Genomic DNA, 26531 nt, shown 5'->3' with positions numbered 1-26531 from the left:
CATAAATACCTCATGACATTACCATTGGTTTCCCTCCCCCACTTTTATTCTCTGAATAACTCATGTGGAGGTTAACAATCAGACAAAAATTGTCACTCACTGAGGCACATTGTAAATCATACCTTTTGTTTTACGAACAGTAACATATTCATTCAATTCAGTTAAAAGTATAATTTTTGTTGTTCTATACCATGAATATACTGTTCCCTGGCTGTTCAATAAACATTGTTATATAAAAGATCATAAAATATGATAGGCACTGGCTACGGTCAGAGACATATAATACATATAATACATATGTCTCCGATTAATTACGAATGAAACAATAATAATTGAGGCTAATATAAAAAAGAAGATTTGGTATGATTGCCAATGAGACAACTATCCACAAAAGATTACATTTGGTTAAGGTTACATTGGGTTGTTTTATTGATGCACTTAATGAGGGGGTGTACAAAGGGTCCTGATCCTGAAATCCCAGTCTTAAAAACGCGAAATCCAGAGGACCCAAATTTAAATAAAGTTAAATCCAGGATCCCGAAATTTGAAAAAAAGAATTCCCGGATCTCCAAGAAGTAAATCCCAAAATCCCAAGCTTAAAAACACCTGATCCCGGAGTCCCGATACAGGTTCTATCCCCCCTCCTTTATAAACATGCTAGATTAAATAAACTTGTTTACCTTATTTTATTCATCTATCTGTAATCTGTAATGTCTGTACAATGAAGGATTTGTATTGTAAGAATCCAATTAGAATGAAATTACTATCACAAATGATCTGGACTCTGAAAATTAAAACACCGATTCAACCACTTTCAACTATGTCGGCAAATGTTAAAATCAATTGCCTACGCAATTGACTAGTATTTAGCTAGATATGGAAATTGAGGGTGAGCATAAAATCAGTAATGAACGGTAATGAAATCATATTACTACCTCACATGTTAAATAACATGGCAAAAAGGATATTCATATACAAATCCTTGATCGCAAGAGTAAAACAATATATATTTATCAGCTGAAGCATGACAGACATTGAAAGTGTCTTAAAATGTAAAACAGGATAGTACAGAATGGAATTTAGAGTATGAAATACTGACGTTCATTTGGCTGCATCAGTTTGCGATGACTGCTTGGTTTCACCAAGATCCGTTGGACTAAGAAATGCTCCCAAAACAACAATATTGGATTTGTAGAAACTTTAATATTACAAATGTTGTTTTTTTTTTAAATTGTATGCAATTTTGTTAAATTCAAATAAAGTTTTCCTAGTCCCAGCGTACATTGACGAGAATTAATGTAACAATAACCGGATGTAACTGTAGCCTCAATAATTTTTGAAATATTCGTAATTAATCAGATCCTTACCCAACCTTTCATTTTGGCAATTAATCTCCAATGTGTAAACAATAATATTTTTATTATTGTTACATTTCCGTAGCCAGTGCCAATATAATAAACCACAGCTGGGAACAGTATATCTAGTTAATATATATATGTTCCTTACCACAGTCGCTTGAATTTGAGTGATATATGTATGAAAAAATAAAATAAAAAAATACTGTTGAATGTATTTTTATTTTTTTCATACATCTATAATACTAAAATGACGAGATCCAATTTGTCAGCTTTCAGGGGTAAAAATGACAAATCAAAGAATTCAACTTTATATAGCTAATATGAAACAATGGTGTTGATAAAAAATAACACCACTCCAGCCCCTTTTGTTTTCCATATTGCCAATAATTAACAAGTTCTGGGTCGAATCCGATACCGATACCAAGAGTATATTCACCTGTTACCTAATACCTTATTTGTACGTTCCACATCTGACAGGCGCACCACCAAATGGTGTATTTAGGATTTTGCTATATATATACTCTAGTATATCACTAAAATTAAAGCGACTGTGGATAAACAGAAGTTCTTATGATCAGGTTGGTAAACCCTCCCTTATGAAAGTATGAGATGAGGTTTTTATACGACCGCAAATTTTGAAAAAATTTTCGTCGTATATTGCTATCACGTTGGCGTCGTCGTCGTCGTCGTCGTCGTCGTCCGAATACTTTTAGTTTTCGCACTCTAACTTTAGTAAAAGTGAATAGAAATCTATGAAATTTTAACACAAGGTTTATGACCATAAAAGGAAGGCTGGTATTGATTTTGGGAGTTTTGGTCCCAACATTTTAGGAATTAGGGGCCAAAAAGGGCTCAAATAAGCATTTTCTTGGTTTTCGCACTATAACTTTAGTTTAAGTTAATAGAAATCTATGAAATTTAGACACAAGGTTTATGACCACAAAAGAAAGGTTGGGATTTATTTTGGGAGTTTTGGTTTCAACAGTTTAGGAATTAGGGGCCAAAAAAGGGCCCAAATAAGCATTATTCTTGGTTTTCGCACAATAACTTTAGTTAAAGTAAATAGAAATCAATGAAATTTAAACACAATGTTTATGAACACAAAAGGAAGGTTGGTATTGATTTTGGGGAGTTACGGTCCCAACAGTTTAGGAATTAGGGGCCAAGAAGGGACCCAAATAAGCATTTTTCTTGGTTTTCGCACCATAGCGTTAGTATAAGTAAATAGAAATCTATGAAATTTAAACACAAGGTTTATGACTATAAAAGGAAGGTTGGTATTGATTTTGGGAGTTTTGGTCCCAACAGTTAAGGAAAAAGGGGCCCAAAGGGTCCAAAATTAAACTTTGTTTGATTTCATCAAAATTGAATAATTGGGGTTCTTTAATATGCCGAATCTAACTGTGTATGTAGATTCCTATTTTTTGGTCCCGTTTTCAAATTGGTCTACATTAAGGTCCAAAGGGTCCAAAATTAAACTTAGTTTGATTTTAACAAAAATTGAAACCTTGGGGTTCTTTGATATGCTGAATCTAAAAATGTACTTAGATTTTTGATTATTGGCCCAGTTTTCAAGTTGGCCCAAATCGAGGTCCAAAATTAAACATTGTTTGATTTCATAAAAAATTGAATAATTGGGGTTCTTTGATATGCCAAATCTAACTGTGTATGTAGATTCTTAATTGTTGGTCCAGTTTTAAAATTGGTCTAAATTAAAGTGCAAAGGGTCCAAAATGAAACTAAGTTTGATTTTAACAAAAATTAAATTCTTGGGCCTCTTTGATATGCTGAATCTAAACATGTACTTAGATTTTTGATTATGGGCCCAGTTTTCAAGTTGGTCCAAATCAGGATCTAAAATTATTATATTAAGTATTGTGCAATAGCAAGTCTTTTCAATTGCACAGTATTGTGCAATGGCAAGAAATATCTAATTTCACAATATTGTGAAATAGCAATTTTATTTTTTTAATTAAGAGTTATCTTTCTTTGTCCAGTATAGTAAGCAAGAAATATCTACAAGAATTTTTTTTAATTGGAGTTATCTTCCTTTGTCCAGAATCAACTTAAATCTTTGTTATATACAATATACAATTCACTTTTTACTACCAACTGATAAATTTAAATAATCTTTACCATTCAGTGATAACAAGCAGTTTTTTTACATCTTAATATTTTATGATGTATTTAAATGAGTAGTAATTGTTGCAAACTCCATTAGAATATTTTAATTGAAATTAGTTTTGGAATAAGGGAAAGGGGGATGTGAATAAAAAATTGGGTTCAATTTTTCTCATTTGAAATTTCATAAATAAAAAGAAAATTTCTTCAAACATTTTTTTGAGAGGATTAATATTCAACAGCATAGTGAATTGCTCTAAGAGAAAACAAAAAATTTAAGTTCATTTGAATACATTCATTCTGTGTCAGAAACCTATGCTGTGTCAACTATTTAATCACAATCCAAATTTAGAGCGGAATCCAGCTTGAATGTTGTGTCCATACTTGCCCCAACCGTTCAGGGTTCAACCTCTGCGGTCGTATAAAGCTACGCCCTGCGGAGCATCTGGTTTAAACTGTAGTAGAAAAGAAAAACCTTAGGTTTTTATACGACCGCAAATTTTTTTTTTTTTTGTGTCATATAATGGTACATGTACCATGTTGTCATCTGTGTCATCTGTGTCGTCTGTGTCGTCGTCAGAAGATGCATTTAGCTTCAGGACAATAACTTTTGTTTTAGTGGATGGACCACTATAAATTTTTACCAGAAGGTTCAATACTACTAAAGGAAGGTTGGGATTGATTTGGGGGTTATGGTCCCAATAGTTAAGGAATAAGGTGGTAAAAAGGGGGCCCAAAATAAGTATTTTTGTAGTTTTCAAACAATAACTTGTGTTAAAGTGTATGAATCTCTCTGAAATTATACCACAAGTTTCCATGCCATGAAGGGATGGTTAGTATTGACCTTGGGGGTTATTGCTCAAAATGTTTTGAAATTAGGGGCAAAAGGGCCAAAAAAGGGGAAAAACTAGGTTTTTTAAGTCAATGGACAATTTAGACAATTTAAAAGCAGTGTAATGGAGGTAATTCTAAAACATTTAACATAAAGCTGGGCCCTGCAGAGAACCTGGTTTAACTTAAAATGGGAAAAGGGAAAAATTGTTTATATTTGGAACAATTATCCTCGATGCTTGTACATGTTGTAACATGTATAAGGTTGTTATGCTGGCAAGTTCGATACATCTCAGGATTTCCAATTTAATCATGATGTCATGCAAAAATACTAACTGCACATTTTTCATTGCATTTTCACTAGTATCGACTACAAAAAGAGAAGTTGAGAATGGTATCATGTTGTCGTCTGCGTCGTCGTCGTTGTCTTCAGAAGATGCATTAAGTTTCAGGACAATAACTTTTGTTTTAGTGGATGGACCACTATAAATTTTTACCAGAGGGTTCAATACTACTAAAGGAAGGTTGGGATTGATTTGGGGGTTATGGTCCCAAAAGATAAGGAATTAGGGGCCATAAAGGGGGCCAAAAATAATCATTTTTGTAGTTTTCAAACAATAACTTGTGTTAAAGTGTATGAATCTCTCTGAAATTATACCACAAGTTTCCATACCATGAAGGGATGGTTAGTATTGACATTGGGGGGTTATTGCTCAAAATGTTTTGAATCAGGGGCAAAAGGGCCAAAAAAGGGGAAAAACTAGGTTTTTTTGGTCAATGGACAATTAAGACAATCTAAAAGCAGTGTAATGGAGGTAATTCAAAAATATTTAACATACAATTTATTGTTAACAAGATACCATGTTCAGATTTACCCCCTAACACTACTTGTAAATTATGAATAAAGAAATGTCAGGTTTTGGACCAATTGCAAAAAAGGGGGGTGGTAGTAGTTTTCATTTTTTCCCCAAATTTCTCAAATTCCAATTTTTTGAAAACTTTGAAGAAGAAATCTTTAATTGCACAATGTTGGGCAATAGATTTGTAAGATCTTGACATTTGTTTTGTGTCAGAAATTCATATCCTGTCAAAAATGTGATCACAACCTAAATTCAGAGCTGTATCAAGCTTGAATGTTGTGTCCATAATTGCCCCAACTGTTCAGGGTTCAACCTCTGAGTTTGTATAAAGCTGGGCCCTGCAGAGCACATGGTTTAACTTAAAATGGGAAAAGTTAAAAAAATATATTTGGAACAATTATCCTCGATGCTTGTAACATGTATAAGGTTGTTATGTTGCAAGTTCAATACATCTCAGGATTTCCAATTTAATCATGACGATGTCATGCAAAAAAACTAACCACACATTTTTCATTGCATTTCACTTGTATCGACTACAAAAAGAGAAGTTGAGAATGATCTTGCATAATAATTGTTTAAAAACATCTATTTCCACTATTTATGTTTTACTCCTCTCCTAGAATTTTGTTGAATTCTTGGGAAAATCTTTTCAGCAATGTTATTAACATGGAAATAATGACTCGTCAACTATCATGTCTAATTTAAGGTTATGTGGTGCTGTTATCCCTTTTTAAGGCCAAGAGTATTATTTTTTTAAGTCTTGTTGTGAGGGTTTTTTTTTTATGATAAGAAAATGATTCAGTATATTTTGATAAAACGTAATTTTAAGGAAATTTTGCTGTTTTGGGTTATTATCTTGAATATTATTATAGATAAAGATAAACTGTAAACAGCAATAATGTACAGCAATTTAAGACTCAAAAATAAGTCAAAATGACCAAAATGGTCAATTGATCCCCCAAGAAGTTATTGTCCTATATAATCAATTTTTAACAATTTTCATAAAATTTGTAAATTTTTACTAACATTTTCCACTGAAACTACACGGACAAGTTCATTATAGATAGAGATAATTGTAAGCAGCAAGAATGTTCAGTAAAGTAAGATGTTCAAACACATCACAATCACCTAAACACAATTTTTTCATGAACTGTCTGCTTCCTTTGTTTAATTCACATATACCAAGGTGAACGACACAGGCTCTTTAGAGCCTCAAGTTTAGTTCTCTCCCTCATGGGGGACATTAATTTTTATTTTACAATGGAGAGCTAGCAGAAAGAGCAAATTTACCTGTGTGTAATGTGAGAAATCTTTAAGGTTTTTAAATCTTTTAATTACATTAATTTGTTGTTCAGCTAAATTCTTTTGACAGTGGAAAATATTTTTAATGAAAAATTAGTTAAACCGACGATACATTTCATTAAAAAAAAGAGTATTTTTCAGTTTCCTAACATTTCTCAAAAAATGTTAGTGAATTTTTATATATTTTGATATGAGCTACCCTTTAATTTAGATTTGAGTTTTACAACTTGGAATTACATGGTTTTATTCATTTGAATAAAGGGGGATTTTACATTTTTCAGACAATTATTCTAAAATGCTTTTAGCAGGCCTAGGTCTCATGACCATTTTGTAAATTGTTTATATTTATTGATGTAAGGTCCCTTCTGATTTTTATATATATTTCTTATAAGACATTGAGAATTAATGAAAGTTATTGAAATTTATTCTTTGAAAACCTAACAAGCATATCATGCACACATCCCCAGCATTATTTGTTTTTGTATTTGCATGCTTTTATAGAAATTTTTATTTTCAATCTATATTATATCATGTGTATATAATATTGCAGAGTCAACATGAATCCACAGGGAGGTTTACCACAAATGGATACAGAAGCTACAGTCAAGCAGGTAATAACTAGACAGATTTTTACAGGACCTTGCTTACTCCTATCATGTAAAACTAAATAATGAATATATATGTTCAAATATCTATTTTATTCATAGGTTCATATTAGCAATGTTTGGGACAAGTTCAAAAAATCAATTATTTTTAAAAGAGTTATGCCCCTTGGGCCAAGGGAATGAAAATACTACTTTTAGTGAATGGAAATTGCATCATTAGTATGGTTAGCGCACTCATCGTTCTCATGTCAACAATTCTTTATGACAATTTTATGAAACTAATATCATAGGTTTCTTCTATTTGATAAGTTTTATGAGTCTTTCAAACATATTGCTGTTCAAATAATTTAAGTAGTTATGCCCTTTGAAATATAAATTATATCAGAATTGACATTAAACTGGCTCTGACATGTCTGAATTTATCTGAGATATTTGTGAACAGTTTAAATATAATACCCCCAAAAATATGTATTTTTTTAGTTGTCACCATGGATAGATAATTTTAATGTGGGGAACATTTGGTAACATCTTTAAAAAATAAAATTAAATGAATATTTGTGATTTGTTGGGAATGCAAATTAAAATGGTGAAAAAGTTCTGATAAAATATAGATTTATAAGATTTATTAAGACCAGGGATGCTGGAACCCTATAGTTCACTTTGTTCACCTGTCTATCTTGTGTGTCTGCATTAATAAATGCAAGATCTTCAAAGGATAAATAAGATCAAGTTCACATATAAGTTGTTTTTAGGCATGAAGTTGTCAGTTTATTTTCCATTTATGAGTTTGACTGTCTCTTTGGTATCTTTTATCCCTCTCTTATGCATATATCATGTAGATGTGCATAATATGTTTTTTGTGAAATCTGGCACTATATGTTTGAGCCAGCCTTGTAGTATGCCAGACATAGGTATATAACGATCATTTGACAATCCTGTGACAAGAGCAACAGCATAATTTTTTATTTTTTTAAGCTTTATATTTAAGAAGGTAGATTCAATGCTGGATTCCGCAAACGTTTTGTGCGTATACTCTCTGTCCTATGTCCATTGTCCATGACATCATTTCTATGGTTTCAATTAATGACTGCTTGAAAAAAAATTACAGAATTTTTGTTTAGTGAGATACCAACTTTAACGATCATAAGGATAACTGTATTAGGTATATAAAGGTTCCTTGTAAGGCCAAATAAAAGTATATCTGTGGTTCCAGTTACATTCTGAGAAATATGTTTTTTTATTTAAAAAATTGTCAAATTCCTGAGAAAAACATTTGCATAATATAATTTTTTTTACATTCTGTTAAAGGGGCACTAGCTACGAGATATATATAAAATCTAAATTATGCTGTTGATTTTTTTTTTGTTCAATAATTAATGAAAGTGAAATAGTGAAATAATAATTCACTTTTAGCATGTTTAGCAGCTAAAATGATTCAATTTTGTCATATTAAGCTACTAACATTGATAATGAATTATTCACTTGCAAGGGAATGATAACACCTCATAGATAGAATAACACATGCATTGTCTGTGTATGGTTACTTAAAGGAAAAGAATGTCAACATTGAAAGTGAGACAAAGGTAAATAATGTGATTGACTGATTCGATCTACAAAACATCATTTTTATAAAAGTAATCAGATGCAGGGCGCAGCTTTACACGACCGCACATTTTGAGCCCTGAACAGTTGGGGCAAGTATGGACACATCATTCAAGCTTGATCATGTTGATACAGCTCTGAATTTGGATTGTGATTAAATAGTTGACATAGCAAAGGTTTCTGACACAGAATGCAGAATGGCCCTTCACTAATTGACCCCCTAGGAGCAAGAACCCCAAAGTCAATTCCAGCCTTTCCTCTGTAGTAAGAAACCTTGTAGTATAATTTCAGAGAGATTTATACACTTATAAACACACCTCATTGTCTGTTAACTAGAAAAATGCTTCTTTTAGGCTATTTTTTTGTCCCTTATTCCTAACTGTTTGGGGATATTAACCCTTAACTGGCACCAAGCCTTCCATTTATTATATGGAACCTTGTGGTACAATGTCAGAAAGAGTCAAACATAAGTTATTGTCCTGAAACTTCAAAAATGCAAGTTTTTGGCATTTAATTCCTAGATTGAAACCATTCATCTTCTGACGAGGCTGAAGACGCTGCTGGTGACACCGCTGCGGCTGAAGACCATGACAAGATACCAATATACTACTACAAATATTTTTGCGATGGTATTAAAACGACAATTAAAATATATTTTTAATCTATAATACAAAATTAAACAGACCTATAAATTAAAAAATCCAATTGCATGAGTTGATTCATCTATTTATATCTATGTTTATGTTTACATTGCTTATATGGTCATAGAAGGTCAACTCGATGGCGTCTAGGCCAAAAATCAGACGAAACGAAACATCTTATTGAGACCATGTCCTTTAAATTGTTTATTTTATACTTTTGATAGTTTGGGAAAATGTTTTACATTGTTACAAAATAAATTATGAGAATTTGAATCAAATTAGTGAACATGAATTTGACAGCTAGTGCCCCTTTAACAGTTTTAAGAATTTGTTGTATTTTAGCCTTAGTGGATACTTCTGATGGAAATTCTCAGATGACTGAAGTCTATGAATGTAATTATATAATTCACATTCCATAAAATTTGATGATTTGAATATTTATTTCTAGGAATGAAAATAAAAGTTCGAGGGTCTGGGGTTTAAAGGAGCACTAACTGATTTCGAAGAAGAGTAGGCTAATGCCTCTACAAGGCAGCACTCGCAACCCTGCAAAGTGGAAAGGGATTAATATATAAGTTGCAAAACTTGTTTCCCAATCCACTATAAATAAATATGTTAAATCTAACTAACTGTCAAATTCATATTCTCCAATTTTAATCAAATTCTCATATTTGATTTATAACCATGTAAAACATTTATCTAAACTATTAACAGAGTACTGGCATGAAAGTATGTAGCTTTGTTTCGTTTGTATTTTAGTCTAAATATCTAATTAATTATCGAGTTGACCTCTACAGTCATCCGATGACCATATAAGCGATGTAAACATAAACATAGATTAAGCAGACTTGTGCTGTTGGATTATTCTAGGTCTATTTAATTTCATATGATAGATAAAAAATAAATGTTTGTAATTGTTTTTATCTGAATAAGAATGATTTTTTTTGTGGATCGAATCAGTCAATCAAATGATTTACCTTTGGTTTCACTTTCAATGTTGACATACTTTTCCTTTAGATAACTATACACTTACAATTCACGTGTTATCCATCTCAAGTTAAGGGGTTAAATTGAAGTTCACATGAATACGGATTGAATGAGGTCGAATTAGCAAGTGAATAATTCGTAATTAATGTTATTTGGGTTATTTTGACAAAATTGAACAATTCTGGCTGCTAAAAGCAAATTATTATTTCACTATGCATTTCACTAATGATTGAGCAAAAAAATAATATATTAGAATTTTTATATATTTTGTAGCTATATAGCTAGTGCCCCTTTTAGGAGACTCGAGGGTACAAAATTTTCTGAATTTTGAACATATTTTTTTCATTATAAATTTTATTTATTACACCATCTCTCATCATTATGTTTTCTGGTCCGTGCCTCCGTTCGTCTGTTCGTTCGTTCTTTCGTTCGTCCTTTTGTTCGTCCTTTTGTTCGTCACGCTTCAGGTTAAAGTTTATGGTCAAGGAAGTTTTTGATGAAGTTGAAGTCCAATCAATTTGAAACTTAGTACACATGTTCCCTATGATATGATCTTTCTCATTTTAATGTTAAATTAAAGTATTGACCCCAATTTCATGGTCCACTGAACAAAGAAAAAGATAGTGTGAAGCTCAGGTTAAAGTTTTTGGTCAAGGTAGTTTTTGACGAAGTTGAAGTCCAGTCAACTTGAAACTTAGTACACATGTTAACTATGATATGATCTTTCTAATTTCTGTAAATGATTTTTTTTTTATATCAATATTACCTATATTACCTCCCATTAGTACAACAACAAAAAAGTACCTTTACAAAAATGCTTGCCTCTTTTGAGGGCAGATTTTGAGCTTAAATTAATGGTGACCCCATTTTTTATAGGACCTAAAAAATTGTTGTTGTATGGTTGTATATTTGTATCTCGTTGTCGTTGTCAGCATCGTCCGAGACGGATGGTTTCTGGATAATAACTTTAGTGTATAAAACAGAAATCATTAAAATTAAAAAAAAGGTTTATACAGTTTTAACCACTAAAGGAAGGTTGGGATTGACTTAGGGGGTTTTGGTCCCAACAATTTAAGAACTAGGGGTCTAAAAGGGTCAAAATAAGTATTTTTCTAGTTTTGAGACAATAACTTGTGTATAAATGTATGAATCTTTCTGAAATTGTACTGCAAGTTTACATTTCTAAAAAGGAATGTTGGGATTGATTTAGTTTTTTTTGCCTAAACTATTTAGGAATTAGGGGCCAAAATGGGGCTGAAAACAATACTTTTATAATACTTAGTATGAATTGCTTATTTTATTGACCAATTTCAATGGGGTTTTATTCTTGAATTTTTTGGATTCTTAAGTATGCTGAATCTAACCGTGTATTTAAATTTTTTAGAATTTGGTCCCAATTTTTAAATTGGACCACATGAGATTCAAAGGGTCCAAAATTAAACTTTGTATGATTCCATCAAAAATTTAATTATAGAGGTACTTTGATTTGTCAAATATAACCATGTGAATTAGATTTTTAATTTTGGGTCATGTTTTCAAATTGGTCAACATTAAGGTCCAAGGGATCCAAAATAAAACTTTTATAAAGATTTTTTATTATGGGCCCAGTTTTCAAGTTGGTCATTGCACAAACACAACGGGGGGAGTTAAATTTGCAACAGTGTATTGCACAAAAGCAAAAATATATATTCAAATCATATATTAACCAATTTGAAGTTTTTTTTACTACAGTTATACTGTGTCAGAAACCTATTATGTATCAAAAATTTAATTACAATCCGAATCCAGACCTGTATCATGCATGAACATTGTGTCTTTTTTGGCCCCAATTTTTAAAATGATTAAACTATTTTGCATGAACTATTTGTAATTCAAGTTTTATTATTAATTATCAGCACTGCTGTCATTAGGGAATTGTGATTAAGTACTTAGAGAACAAATATGATTTTTAGTTTTATATCCTGCATAATGACAATCACAAGAGACTAAATGATGAGCAGGGATACAGGCAAACCCACTATCTGGTCAATGACTTCTCAAAGGACCACACAATTGTTAAACCTTTTCCGGTGAAGGACATATTAAAAAAATATATTCCTATAAAATTGTGTTCAAACATACATTTTAATCAATTATTTTGCATTTTCAAAAAGTAAACAAAACACAGTTTTTCCCATTATCCTTTATTATACAATAGACAAACTTGCATACAATAGTGAAAATGAACTAACTGGATTCCCACTTGATAAACACAGGATTTAACAACTTGTGAAAATCATTATTTGAATTAAAATACATGTATAATAAACTTGCCAGAGGCTCCTTTATTATAGTATTGAAATGAAATAACTTAAGATAATATCAAGCCATATCCCATCACCACTTGTTATGAAACCTAAATTAATCTCAATTCATTTTTTTTCACGTTGGTTTTTCTCTAAAATTTGATACATGAAATTGAGAATGGAAATGCGGAATGTGTCAAAGAGACAACAACCCGATCACAGAACAGACAACAGCAGAAGGTCATCAATAGGTCTTCAATGCAGCGAGAAATTCCAGCATCAACAGGCATCCTTCAGCTGGCCCCTAAATAAATATATATACAGTGAAAACTGACTAAACCGAATCCTGCTTAAACCCAAAACCTGTATAAACCAAACATTATATATAAATCTAAAGCACCGTCATATCAAATTATATGTGTTTTGAGCCTGATAAAACCGAACAACATCCAAAACCAAACAATATCATAAGTTCAGAAGAGGTAGGGGTTTAAACAGGTTTCACTGTACTAGTTCAGTGATAATGAATAGCTTAATAGTTTACAAATTATTTTTCAGTTCAAAGAATTTTTATCACAGTATAACAGATTGACTGAAATGTGTTTCATTGACTGTGCAAAAGATTTCACTACAAGAACTGTACTGAAGGCTGAAGTAAGATTATATTTAATAAATTTGTTTAGAAATTTTTATCATAAGAGCAAGACTGGTCAAATTAACTTTTCTATATTTATTTTGCATTGCACAATTTTGTATCTGCACATTGGGATGATGCTATAACCAATTCTATAAGAAATTGTTTAATATTCAAAATATGAATCAGATCTAACCCTTAAATAAAGTTGAGAATGGAAATGAGGAATGTGTTAAAGACCCAACCTTAGAACAGACAACAGCAGAAGGTCACCATTGTCGAATAGGTCTGCAATGCAGCGACGAATTCCTGCACCCCAAAGCATCTTTCAGTTGGCCCCTAAAATATATATATACTAGTTCAGTAATAATGTTCTAATGACTTTGTGCAGAGTTATGGTACTTGATTTAGAAAATTCACTAAAATAATCAGTTTTCCACACTTTTTTTTTAGCTCAACTGGTCTGAAGGGCAAAGTAGGCTTCTTTCATCACTTGTCGTCTTTTGTCCTTTGTCCGTAAACTTTTACAAACATCTTCTCCTCATCACTTTGCGTCTGTCGTCATCTGTTGTTGTCCGTCGTAGTTAACTTTTACAAAAATCTTGTCTTCTGAAACTACTGGGCCAAATTAAACCAAATTTGGCCATAATCATCATTGGGGTATCTAGTTTAAAAAAAAATGTCAGATGAATCCAAGAAGTTGTTGGGTTGCTGCCCTAAAATTGGAAATTTTAAGGAAGTTTTGCTGTTTTTATACGACCATCAAAAAATTTTGGGATTGTATAATGGTATGATGTTGTCGTCTGCATCAAATGGAAGGTTGGGATTGATTTTTGGGATGATGGTTAAAACTGTTTTGGAATTAGGGGCCCAAAACAATAATTTTTCTACTTTCAGGATATCAACTTGTGTATAAGTATTTTAATTAATCTGAAATTGTACCACAATGTTTATTACCACAGGTAGAAGGTTTGGATTGATTTTGGGCGTTATGGTCCCAAAGGTTTAGAAACTAGGGCCAGTAGGGGTCAAAATAAGCATTTTTGTAGTTTTCAGTCAATAACTTGTGTTTACTGTATGAATCTCTCTGAAATTATACCACAAGATTCCATACTATAAAGGGATGGTTATAGGGTTATGGCTCAAATCATTTACCAATTACTGGCAAAAAAGGGGAAAAACAAGGTTTTTTTCTGTTTAAAGCACTATTTAGACAGTTTAAAACCAGTGTAAGGGAGGTAAGCCAATTCCATTTAAAAAATACTGTTAATCATATGTGTGGTTACCACTTATACACTGCATGAAAATTATGTGTTAAGAAATGATTAGCTGTAAATTTATACCTAAGACATTTTAGAAGTTACTATTAATTAATATTAATTATAACTGTGACTATATGTCATTTTATTTTTCAATATTTTATGATATTATATTTAAACGAGAAGTTATTGTTGCAAACTCTTTTTGAGGGGATTTAAATTCAACAGCATAGTGTATTGCTCAATAGCAAAACAATATTTTTAAGTTCATTAGACGGTTCATTCTCATTTATCCAACTTTTTAAAATTATAGGTAGTAAAGGTAAAAAAAAAAGTTGGATAGATGAGATCAAAGGTATTCAAGAATAAAAGGTTTTTCAATTAGAATTTGGGTTGAATGACACTGTCCAGGCTGGCCTTGAGAGAATATATTAAGTATTGTTCCTGACTGATTAATGTGGAGTTTTTAAACTGACATGCACAATTCGTTTCACTAGTGTAATAAAAATATTTCTACAAAACAGCGCCGCGCTCCGCGTTGCAAATTCATCTTAGACCCACCATGCATCAAGGAGGGGGGTAGGAGGGGTCCTGTTCCCGAAATCTGGGCTTAAAAACACGAAATCCTGAGGTCCCGAATTTAAATAAAGTAAATCCCGACGTCCCTTAATTCGAAAAAAAGAATTCCCGGATCCCGAAAGGGTCAATCCCGAAATCCCGAGCTTAAAAGCACCCGATCCCAGAGTCCCTATAAAGGTCCTATCCCCCCTCATCAAGAATTTTCTAGGGAAGACACTGGGTCACAGGTGAAAAATAAGACTGAAAATAATACCTGGATTAAATATTCTGTAGTATTATTTAGCATATATAGCATGTTAAAACGTGCAACTGACATTTAGTTATTGAATTGTAAACCATTTGAAAGTATTTTAAAGTTTTTTAACCTTTAGTTAAAATATGAATTGTATAGCAAAATAAGAGTTTTTATTCATGAAGAGATTTGTCAATAAGATTGAGCTTTTTTTTGTGCAATAGGCCCTCTTCGTTCATTTTTAGCTCACCTGGCCCGAAGGGCCAAGTGAGCTTTTCCCACCACTTGGTGTATGGTGTCTGTAGTCGTCATCCCGTCTGTCGTCATTAACTTTTACAAAAATCTTCTCCTCTGAAACAACTGGGCCAAATTAGACCAAACTTGGCCACAATCATCATTGGGGTATCTAGTTTAAAAAATCTGTCCAGTGACCTGGCGTACCAACCAAGATGGCCACCATGGCTAAAAATAGAACATAGGGGTAAAATGCAGTTTTTGGCTTATAACTCAAAAACCAAAGCATTAAAAACAAATCTGACATGGGGTAAAATTGTTTAACAGGTCAAGATCTATCTGCCCTGAACTTTTCAGATGAATCAGACAACCCGTTGTTGGGTTGCTGCCCCTGAATTGGTAATTTTAAGGAAATTTTGCTGTTTTTGGTTATTTTCTTCAATATTATTATAGATAGAGATGAACTATAAACAGCAATATTGTTCAGCAAAGTCAGATTTACAAATAAGTTAACATGACCAAATGGTCAGTTGACCCCTTTAGGAGTGATTGCCCTTTATAGTCAATTTTTGACAATTTTCATAAAATTTGTAAATTTTTAATGACATTTTTCACTGCACAACTCGGCCAAGTTCTTTATAGATAGAGATAATTGTAAGCAGCAAGAATGTTCAGTAAAGTTAGATGTACAAACACATCACCATCACCAAAACACAATTTTGTCAAGAATCCATCTGCTTCCTTTGTTAAAAATTCACATATACTAAGGTGAGGGACACAGGCTCTTTAGGGCCTCTAGTTTTCTGTTCTTCTGACTAAATGATCCAAATAAGACAAAATATAAATTGAATACCTTTAAGTACACAAAGACTGAACAGAATAAAATTCACACAACATATAAAACATATATATTTTTTAATATATATAAACAAAAGCAATGCAAGCACAATGGTTAAAAAACGTAGCACAGAAATATCCATATCACACATTGAAGGAATGTTCAGTAGATCTCCATCCTAGTTTAAGTAGATGGGATGCTACATCAGTGTAGTGATATACGTTGATCTGTTCTTGCTGTAGTCTCGTTATTGGTCTTTGGCTGTTAAGATCCATCCAACCATTGTATTTTAACATACCATAGACAATTAATGGGGAGAGTTTGACATAATTTTATATTGGCAAAATAAGGTCCAAAAAAATTTCTTTCTCCACCCCCTCTTTCAAATATCCTGGAAACCTGCAAAATTTACTTAAAATTATCATTTCAGGGACAGCAACCCAACAAAGGGTTGCATGACTGGTCTACACATTTCAGAGCAGATGGATAAACAATTTTACCTCATGTCAGATTTGCTATAAATGCTTTGGTTTAAGAATTATAAGCCAAAATCTTTATTTTACCCCTCTGTTCTAATTTTAGCCATGGTGGCCATCTTGGTTGGTTGGCTGGGTCACCAGACACATTTTTTAAACATCATTCCCCAATAATGATTGTGGCTAAGTTTGGTAAGATTTGGCCCAGGAGTATCAGAGGAGATTTTTTAAAATGATTACTTAAATTTAAAAAAAAGGTTAAAAATTGACTATAAAGGGCAACAACTCCTTAAGAGGTCAACTGACCATTTTGGCCATGTTGACTTATTTGTAGATCTTACTTTGCTGAACATTTTTTCACCTAATTTCGGTCATTTTCATATAACTTAAAAGTTGATGCCCCTTTTCCAAAAATGATTGTCAAAATCACATTACTGCAAGAGACTCATTATGAGTATGCTCATACTCGATCGTCATGTTCGTAGCATCAACAAACTTGTTTCACTGTTGCATCACATTTTCTTCATGATTTGTCCTACCATTTTCCAAAAATCGTTTAAGAACAATTAAGGGAAATTATTACGGTTGAAAAATAAAATTTGACCTAAATCCCAATTAAAAGTTCAGGACATTATAGTTTCAGTTTAGGACATGACTGGCAAATATGACCATTTCCGGACCCTTGCTGTTTACAGTTTATCTCTATCTTTTATAATATTCAAGATAATAGCCAAAAGCTGCAATTTATTTTTAAATTACTAGTTAGGGCAGCAACCCAATCTATTGTCTGATTTGTATGAAAATTTCAGGGCAGATAGATCTTGACCTGATAAACAATTTTAACCCGAGTTAGATTGCTTTGAATAATTTGGTTTCAGAGATATATGCCAAAATCTACATTTAACCCCTATGTTCTATTTTCAGCCATGATGGCCTTCTTGGTTGGTATGCCAAGTCATTAGACAAATTTTAAACTAAATACCCCAATGTGTGATGATTTTGACCAAGTTTGGTTAAATTTGATCCAGTAATTTCAGAGAAGGAGATATTTGTAAAAATTGACGATGATTAGCAGCTTAATAAACAAAGTACACAAATTATAGACATGTATGGAATTCATAATAAAATTGTGTTTTGGTGATGATGATGTGTTTGTCAATCGCACTTTACTGAACATTTTTGCTGTTTATTATTATCTCTATCTATAATGATCTTGGCTCAGAAGTTTCAAAGGAAAACATTTTGTAAAAGTTTACAAACATTAAGATAATTTACGAAAATTGATAAATTTTGCTATAAGAACAATAACTTGTTTTGGTAAAGTTGGCTTATTTGTAGATCTTACTTTGCTTTACATAATTTCTGTTAACAGTTTATCTCTATCAAAGATAATATTGAAGATTATAACCAAAAACTGGGAAATTTTCTGAAAATTACTTATTCAGGGGCAGCAACCCATCAAACGGTTGCCTGATTTGTCTAAATTTTTTAGAGCAGTTAGATCTTGACTTGATGAACAAGTTTACCAATAGTTATCAAAAGTACCAGGATTATAATTTTATACGCCAGACGCGCGTTTCGTCTACATAAGACTCATCAGTGACGCTCAATGTCAGATTTGCTCTAAGTGCTTTGGTTTCAGATAGATTAGCCAAAAACTGCATCTTGGTTGGTGGGCAGGTCATCAGACACATTTTAAAACTAGATACCATAATTAAGATTGTTGCCAAGTTTGGTTAAATTTGTGGAGAAGATTTTTGTAAAAGAATACTAAAATTTAAAAAAAATAGAGGCTCTAAAGAGCCTGTGTCGCTCACCTTGGTATATATATATGTGAATTAAACAACTTTACTGAACATTCTTGCTGCTTACAATTATCTCTATCTATAATGAACTTGTCCGTGTAGTTTCAGTGGAAAATGTTAGTAAAAATTTACAAATTTTATGAAAATTGTTAAAAATTGATTATATTGGACAATAACTTCTCAGGGGGTCAATTGACCATTTTGGTCATTTTGACTTATTTTTGAGTCTTAAATTGCTGTACAGTATTGCTGTTTACAGTTTTTCTCAATCTATAATAATAATCGAGATAATAACCCAAAACAGCAAAATTTCCTTAAAATTACCAATTTAGGGGCAGCAACCTAACAACAAGTTGTCCGATTCATCTAAAAATTTCAGGGCAGAAAGATCATGACCAGATGAAAAATTTTACCCTCTTTGTCAGATTTGTTCTAAATGCTTTGGTTTTTGAGTTATAAGCCAAAAACTGAATTTTACCCCTATGTTCTATTTTTAGCCGTAGCGGCCATCTTGGTTGGTTTGCCAGGTCACAAAACACAACTTTTAAACTAGATAGCCTAATAATGATTCTGGCTATATTTGGCCCAGTAGTTTCAGAGGAGAAGATTTTTGTAAAAGTTAACTTAGATTTACGAAAAATGGTTAAAAATTGACTATAAAGGGCAATAACTCCTAAAGGGGTCAACTGATCATTTTGGTCATGTTGACTTATTTGTAAATCTTACTTTGCTGAACATTATTGCTGTTTACAGTTTATCTCCATCTATAATAATATTCAAGATAATAACCAAAAACAGAAAAAAATCCTTAAAATTACCAATATAGGGGCAGCAACCTAACAATGGGTTGTCTGATTCATCTGAAAATTTCAGGGCAGATAGATCTGGACCTGATAAACAATTTTATTTCATGTCAGATTTGCTCTAAATCTACATCTTACCCCTATGTTCTATTTTTAGCCATGGTGGCCATCTTGGTTGGTTGGCCAGGTCATGCCACACATTTTTAAACTAGATGATTGTGGCCAAGTTTGGTTAAATTTGGCCCAGTAGTTTCTGAGGAAAAGATTTTTGTAAAAGTTAACGACACCAGACGACAGACGCCAAGTGATGAGGAAAGCTCACTTGGCCCTGTGGGCCAGGTGAGCTAAAAATGAATGAAGAGGGTCTATTGCACACAAAAAAGCTCAATCTTATTGACAAATCTCTTCATGAATAAAAATGCAACTGATATTTTTCTATCAAATTCATATTTTAACTATTTAAAAGATTAAAAAACTTAAAAATACTGTCAGTGGTTTACAATTCAATAACTAACTGTCATATGCACATATAACATGCTATATGCTAAATAGTACTACAGAACATTAAAGCCGGGTATAATTTTCAGTCTTATTTTTCACCTGTCATTCAACCCAAATTCTAATTGAAAATCCTATGTTCTTGAATACCTTTGATCTCATCTATCCGACTTTATACCTACGATAGTAGAGGGGCATTATGTTTTCTGGTCTGTGCTTCCTTTCGTCTGTCTGTTTGTTCGTCCGTTCGTTCGTTCGTCGTACCGTTCGTTCGTCCGTCTGTCCTGCTTCAGGTTAAAGTTTTTGGTCAAGTTAGTTTTTGATAAAGTTGAAGTCCAATCAACTTGAAACTTAGTATACATGTGCCCTATGATATGACCTTTCTAATTTTAATGCCAAATTAGAGAATTTATTCTAATTTCACGGTCCACTAAACATAGAAAATGATAGAGCGAGTTGGGCATCCGTGTACTATGGAGACATTCTTGTTTTTTAACCTTTACTACCTATAGTTTTAAAAAGTTGGATGAATGATAATGAACCATCTTAAATACTATTATAGATACAGATAAACTGTAAACAGCAATAATGTTCAGCCAAGTAAGACCTACAAATACGTCAGCATGATCAAAATGGTCAATTGACCCCTAAAGAAATGTTGCCCTTTATAGTTATCAAAGGTACCAGGATTATAATTTAATACGCCAGACGCGCGTTTCGTCTACATAAGACTCATCAGTGTCGCCCAGATCAAAATAGTGGTAAAGCCAAACAAGTACAAAGTTGAAGAGCATTGAGGACCCAAAATTCCAAAATGTTGTGCCAAATACGGCTAAGGTAATCTACAATTTTCATAAATTTTGTAAATTTTGTAAATTTTTACAAAATATTTTAATTACTGGAAAGTTCGTTATAGGTAGTGATAATAGAAAGCAGCAAGAATGTTCAGTTAAGTACGATCTACTGACACATCACCAATACCAAAACACAATGTTGTCATGAACATATCTGTATCCTTTGTTTATGATATGCACATAGACCAAGGTGAGCGACACATGCTCTTTAGAGCCTCTAGTTTCATGCTATTAAATGTTGACTTGATATTTGTTATAACGATTACACCATGACAAGTTATAGATCAAATTATAATTTTTTTGCAACACAAACATTTTTTTACAAGTAGGGGACTATGTTTTGCCATGCATGCTGTTCTTTATGCCTTTGTTGTATTTTCAGAATAACTGTGCCCTAAATTGCCTAGAAAAATATCTCAAGATGACACAAAGGATTTCACAAAGATTTCAAGAATATCAGCTTCAGCAATCTGAAGCCTCAACACCTGTAAGAAATGTGTCAGGGACCTGATCTTAGCATTCACCTTAACTGGATCACATCATAATACTAAAAATTATTAAATACTTTGAAGATTTTGATATTCATTAAATCATGTGTTGACTTTTAAGCTTGTATTGTCCCCGCCTTGTGAGCTACATTTGTGATATTACCACTTGACCAATTTCAGCCAACTTGTAAGACGACGAAGCTGACCTGTGGTTTCAATAGTTATCAAAAGTACCAGGATTATAATTTTATACGCCAGACGCGCGTTTCGTCTACATAAGACTCATCAGTGACGCTCAGATCAAAATAGTTAAAAAGCCAAAACAAATACAAAGTTAAGGAGCATTGAGGACCCAAAATTCCAAAAAGTTGTGCCAAATACGGCTAAGGTAATCTACTCCTGGGGTGAGAAAATCCTTAGTTTTTCGAAAAATTCAAAGTTTTGTAAACAGAAAATTTATAAAAATGACCATATAATTGATATTCATGTCAACACCGAAGTGCTGACTACTGGGTTGGTGATACCCTCGGGGACGAAACGTCCACCAGCAGTGGCATCGACCCAGTGATGTAAATAGTTATCAAAAGTACCAGGATAATAATTTTATACGCCAGACGCGCGTTTCGTCTACATAAGACTCATCAGTGACGCTCAGATCAAAATTGTTAAAAAGCCAAAACAAATACAAAGTTGAGGAGCATTGAAACCCAAAATTCCAAAAAGTTGTGCCAAAAACGGCTAAGGTAATCTACTCCTGGGGTAAGAAAATCCTTAGTTTTTCGAAAAATTCAAAGTTTTGTAAACAGAAAATTTATAAAAATGACCATATAATTGATATTCATGTCAACACCGAAGTGCTGACTACTGGGTTTGTGATACCCTCGACAGTAATTTGAGTTATTGAGTTATATTGCCTTTTAATTGTGTATTTGTTTTGCCCAAATTTTCGGCATTTTTTACTTATATTTGAAAACTTAAAATAGATGGATGAATTATGAATTAGAAAGATGGACCATCAAGACAAGATTTACCAATAGTTAATTACCTTAGAAATGTCTGACGACCCCTTGTTGAAAAAGATCTTTGCCTTTTTAAATGATCAACAAGAAACAATCAGCAAATATTAATGAGTTAAATATAAAAGGCAAAAGTAGTATACCACTGTTCAAATGCAATAACTCAATTGAGAGAAAACAAACGCGGGTGACAAACGAAAACATAGACAAACAGTCCAACTAACTATAAGAGGAAAACAAAATAACAACAGGTAATCGTTTTAGAAATTAATTATGCCAAAAAGCAGTCAATACAGTATATGCCAGTGGTAAAGTGCGAAATACTGGCAAAGCGGCAAATACGGGTCGATTGAAATTTTGAGTGGTCATTACGATTATCAAAGCATTTGTCTCAGAAAAAAAATCACATTTCTATATATGTTGTGTACAAGTTATCATTTTGTACAAACTATGATATGTACGAAAAAATTGTACAAATTATAATTTTTATTTTGACTTTGTACAAATATTAATTTGTGCAAAAAGTGATTGTACAAATTACAAAATTGTACTAAAATTTACTTATAACTTGTACACTAGTTTATAGTATGGACTTTGTTATATAAAACATTGATACACACTATAGAATGTGTATGCAATGACACTACAATAAACCTTAATTTACTAAATACAGAAATACCCAGATGGAGACAGGAGATGATACTAATACATGTCCATTGATGTCAGTTAATTCTGATAGTACTCCTGTAACAATTCTGATGTAATAATAGAAATTGTCCCCAGTGTGAACTCTTATAGTATAAATAGAAATTTGCCCTAGTGACAATTTTGATGGTGCAATACTCTTGTCCCAAGTGACAATTCTTATACAGTATAACAGAAATTGGCCCCAGTGACAATTCAGATAGTATGATAGAAATTATCACCAGTGACAATTTTGATAAGCACATAAAGTAAAATCACAAAAATACTGAACTCCGAGGAAAATTCAAAACGGAAAGTCCCTAATTAAATGGCAAAATCTAATGATAAAACACATCAAACGAATGGATAAAAACTCTCATACTCCTGACTTGGTACAGTCATTTTCAAATGCAGACAATGGTTGATTGAACCTGGTTTTATAGCGCTGAACCCGTCACTTGTATGGCAGTCGCAATAAATTCCATTATATTTACAACGATGCGTGAACAAAACAGACATAATAGGTAAATAGTCAAAATATGGATACAGCAGTCATCACTTTGTCACAATGTAAAGAACATCAGGGAGACGGGTTTCCGAATCCCATATTTGAACTTTATGTAACATTGTAATATTTATCTTGACATTTTTCATTAACAAATACTGTTTAAACTTAAGAACATCATCAATATATCTAAAAATGAAATTAAATAATGTGGTTTCTTCGATAATAGAATTGGCCCCTATGTAAATGCAAAAGGGGTGCAGCATTTCTTAATGTAAAAAAATAAATATGTTGAGCAATTACCGCAGGCATAATTCACTCACGTGCTCAAACAAAGGAAACAACTATTTTTGTATTTTGTAAAATAATTTACTATGTGGTCAATGAATAAAAATTTAATAGTGTGTATTCATGCCTTTTTATAGTAAGATTTATTCTATAAATTACTGTACAAGTTATAAGTAATTTTTAGTCAAATTTTATACAAATTGTAATTTGAACAAGCACTTTTTGTACAAATTACAATTTGTCAAAATACAAATTATAATTTGTACAATTTTTTTGTACAAATTATACAAAATGATAACTTGTACACAATATATACACCTGAAAGTAAGGTAAAAGTTCGTACGTGAATGATAAATAATTGACAAGGAATTCAGCTTCACCGTAAGAACTATTATACTGAGGTGGTACAAATCAGTATACTCTGGATTGTTGTTATTATTTACATCAACCGGTATATCATTCTACTATATTGATGATAATGTAGTGCAAGTGCATTATGGACTCTATTCTGTAATAACTCGATTTTTTAAACTGATTTCAGTAGATACCCTTATTTTCCCTCAAATGATTTAAGGAGCATTAACTCCTATAAAGGATCGCAAGGTTGGGCGTTAAATACCACACTGGACAATTCTCCTCCTAAAATTGTCAATACTAGCATATACTGGTCGATTGAAATTTTCATGGTTGTTTTTACTATTAACTGAAGTAAAAATATGATGCAAAGTCAAATATATTAAAACTTTTTATCTGTATGCATGTCTCAGCTTATCATGCTTATATAAATAACCTTTTTGATCTGAGCGTCACTGATGAGTCTTATGTAGACGAAACGCGCGGCTGACGTATCAAATTATAAGCTTGGTACCTTTGATAACTTTTTCTACTGGTTATGAATTAAGATTATAGCATTCTTTAAATATACAGAAAATATATGTATTTTAAAACATTTATAAACGATGTTAGAGAAGATTAGATTCGTAACTTCCTCCCCGGTGCCGGGGCTGGAACCTGTACTTTTTTCTAACTTTTATGACAACACCACCTAGCATTTCGCAGAGATCTTATCTCCTCCCCTAACATGTCTAACTCTAGCTTATAAAAATAAGCTTTTGTTTCAGGAGGTGTTACCTGCTTGTAGGAATTAAACAAGGATCTCTGATACAATACACGAAGTATTTAATTTTAGTGTACAAAAATGATCATCTTCTCATCTCTTCAGTATAATTGCAGGATGATAATCTATTTTTAGAAGCAAACAATCACTGTAAATAAACATATGTATATGGCTGCCTGTGTGTAATGAGAACTGCAAATTATATATATATATATATTTACAACAGCCCCCCCCCCAAAAAAAAAAAATGTTACAAAATTGGGTTGAAAGTTATAAGTGATATTTGAAAACTCCCTTAAACTTTTTTTTTTGTGTTTTGAACTGTGATACAAAAACTTTCTTTTTGGAAATGGAAAGTTTGAAGTAGGGACAACACGGTTGTTATCTTCTATTTTTATATTATGTACTCATTAATCAATGTACATCCACCGTTTATACATAATTTTCGAAAAGGAATGAAAGCATTACAAGTGATTTGAACACTTTCTACATTTCATTATAAAGTCATTGACTAGGAAGAGAGTTGTTTCTACAGCGAATGACTCATTGTGTTGGGGCATTTCGGTGGTAACCAATCTATAATCTATAAATACGCGGACATCATTGAATGCAAAATAACAATCCGTATCGCTTGTTTTAAATTCATTTTTGCAATGAATCAGTACTCATAAAGTAGTTTTTCAGAACACAAATGATCAAATTGAAAACGTTTTATTATATTTATAGCACTCCGAAACGTGTCCGATTCCCTCAAACATGTCTGTCATCCCAAAACGTTTCCGTAATACTAGTATTCGGAACCTTTAACTTACACACACGTTATTGTCTTGAATCTACAAAAATGCCTGTTTTTTACCTCTTTTGGCTCTTAATTCCTACATGGTGGGCACCATAACCCCTAAAACCAATCCAAACCTTTTTCTTTTGGTATCAAACATTGTGCTTAATTTTCTGAGCAATTGAAATACTTATACGCATATGTTATTATCCTGAAGGTGAAAACATGCTTGTGTTGGACCCCTTTTTGGTCCCTTATACCTAATACCTAGACGGTTGGGACTATCATCCGCAAAATCAACCCGACCTTCACTTTAAGGTATTGAACCTTTTTATTAAATTTCAACGAGATCCTTCCGCGTTAACTAAAGTTATTGTCCGGAAACCAAATGTGTATTATGACGACGCAGACAACATCATACCATTATACGATACTAATAATTTGTTTGCGGTCGTATAAAAATTAAGAGTTAGTAAAACCCGATTTTTTTATGACTTCAGTACGAAATGCACAGAGAATGAAACATTCTCCCTACACGAGGTATCTGACTTAATATCTTCAATCTAACTGAGCATTTACATCCAACATAGAAGAACGAACACACTTTTACTCTGGTTATACTGCCGGTAAAGAAAAATGACCTCAAGCTAGTTTTCTTTTTTATTGAAATAGTAAAATAAGTATGCATTAATGAAACAGCAATAACAAAATAACCCACGAATTTATTATATTGACACGAATGATAATTCCAGTAACAGAAAAAAAATATTGACACATTTGAGGGATAGGACACGTTTGGGTGCTTATACAAATGACACGCATTGGCGCTATTTTAAAACTAGACATGTTTA

At 32.3% G+C, this 26531-nt stretch overlaps 1 protein-coding gene across 2 annotated transcripts; it reads left to right on the top strand.

The window, feature by feature from the left end:
• Positions 1 to 4: 4 nt before the first annotated feature.
• LOC134709269 (mitochondrial import inner membrane translocase subunit Tim9-like) lies at positions 5 to 21412 on the top strand. 2 transcript variants are annotated; one of them, XM_063569438.1, is made up of 4 exons: positions 5 to 111; positions 7023 to 7083; positions 13151 to 13246; positions 21187 to 21412. In XM_063569438.1, exons 2-4 carry the CDS (start codon positions 7030 to 7032, stop codon positions 21313 to 21315), a joined length of 279 nt encoding a protein of 92 aa, XP_063425508.1. In that variant the 5' UTR covers positions 5 to 111; positions 7023 to 7029; the 3' UTR covers positions 21316 to 21412. The 2 variants fall into 2 exon arrangements, with proteins under 2 accessions (XP_063425508.1, XP_063425509.1); XM_063569439.1 differs by having other exon boundaries at positions 50 to 167.
• Positions 21413 to 26531: the final 5119 nt, after the last annotated feature.

Source organism: Mytilus trossulus, chromosome 3 (genome assembly GCF_036588685.1).
Source record: "Mytilus trossulus isolate FHL-02 chromosome 3, PNRI_Mtr1.1.1.hap1, whole genome shotgun sequence".
NCBI classification, from domain to species: Eukaryota; Metazoa; Mollusca; class Bivalvia; order Mytilida; family Mytilidae; genus Mytilus; species Mytilus trossulus.
Note: the sequence above shows the minus strand (reverse complement) of the source record. Positions and strands in the feature narration are given on the sequence as shown.

Excerpts from the sequence above, each read along its gene's own strand:
- LOC134709269 (XM_063569438.1), top strand. The coding sequence starts at position 7,030 with ATGAATCCACAGGGAGGTTTACCACAAATGGATACAGAAGCTACAGTC. Across the intron at positions 7,084-13,150 it reads CAGAAGCTACAGTCAAGCAG|TTCAAAGAATTTTTATCACA; the intron begins GTAATAACTAGA and ends ATTATTTTTCAG. Across the intron at positions 13,247-21,186 it reads GAACTGTACTGAAGGCTGAA|AATAACTGTGCCCTAAATTG; the intron begins GTAAGATTATAT and ends TTGTATTTTCAG.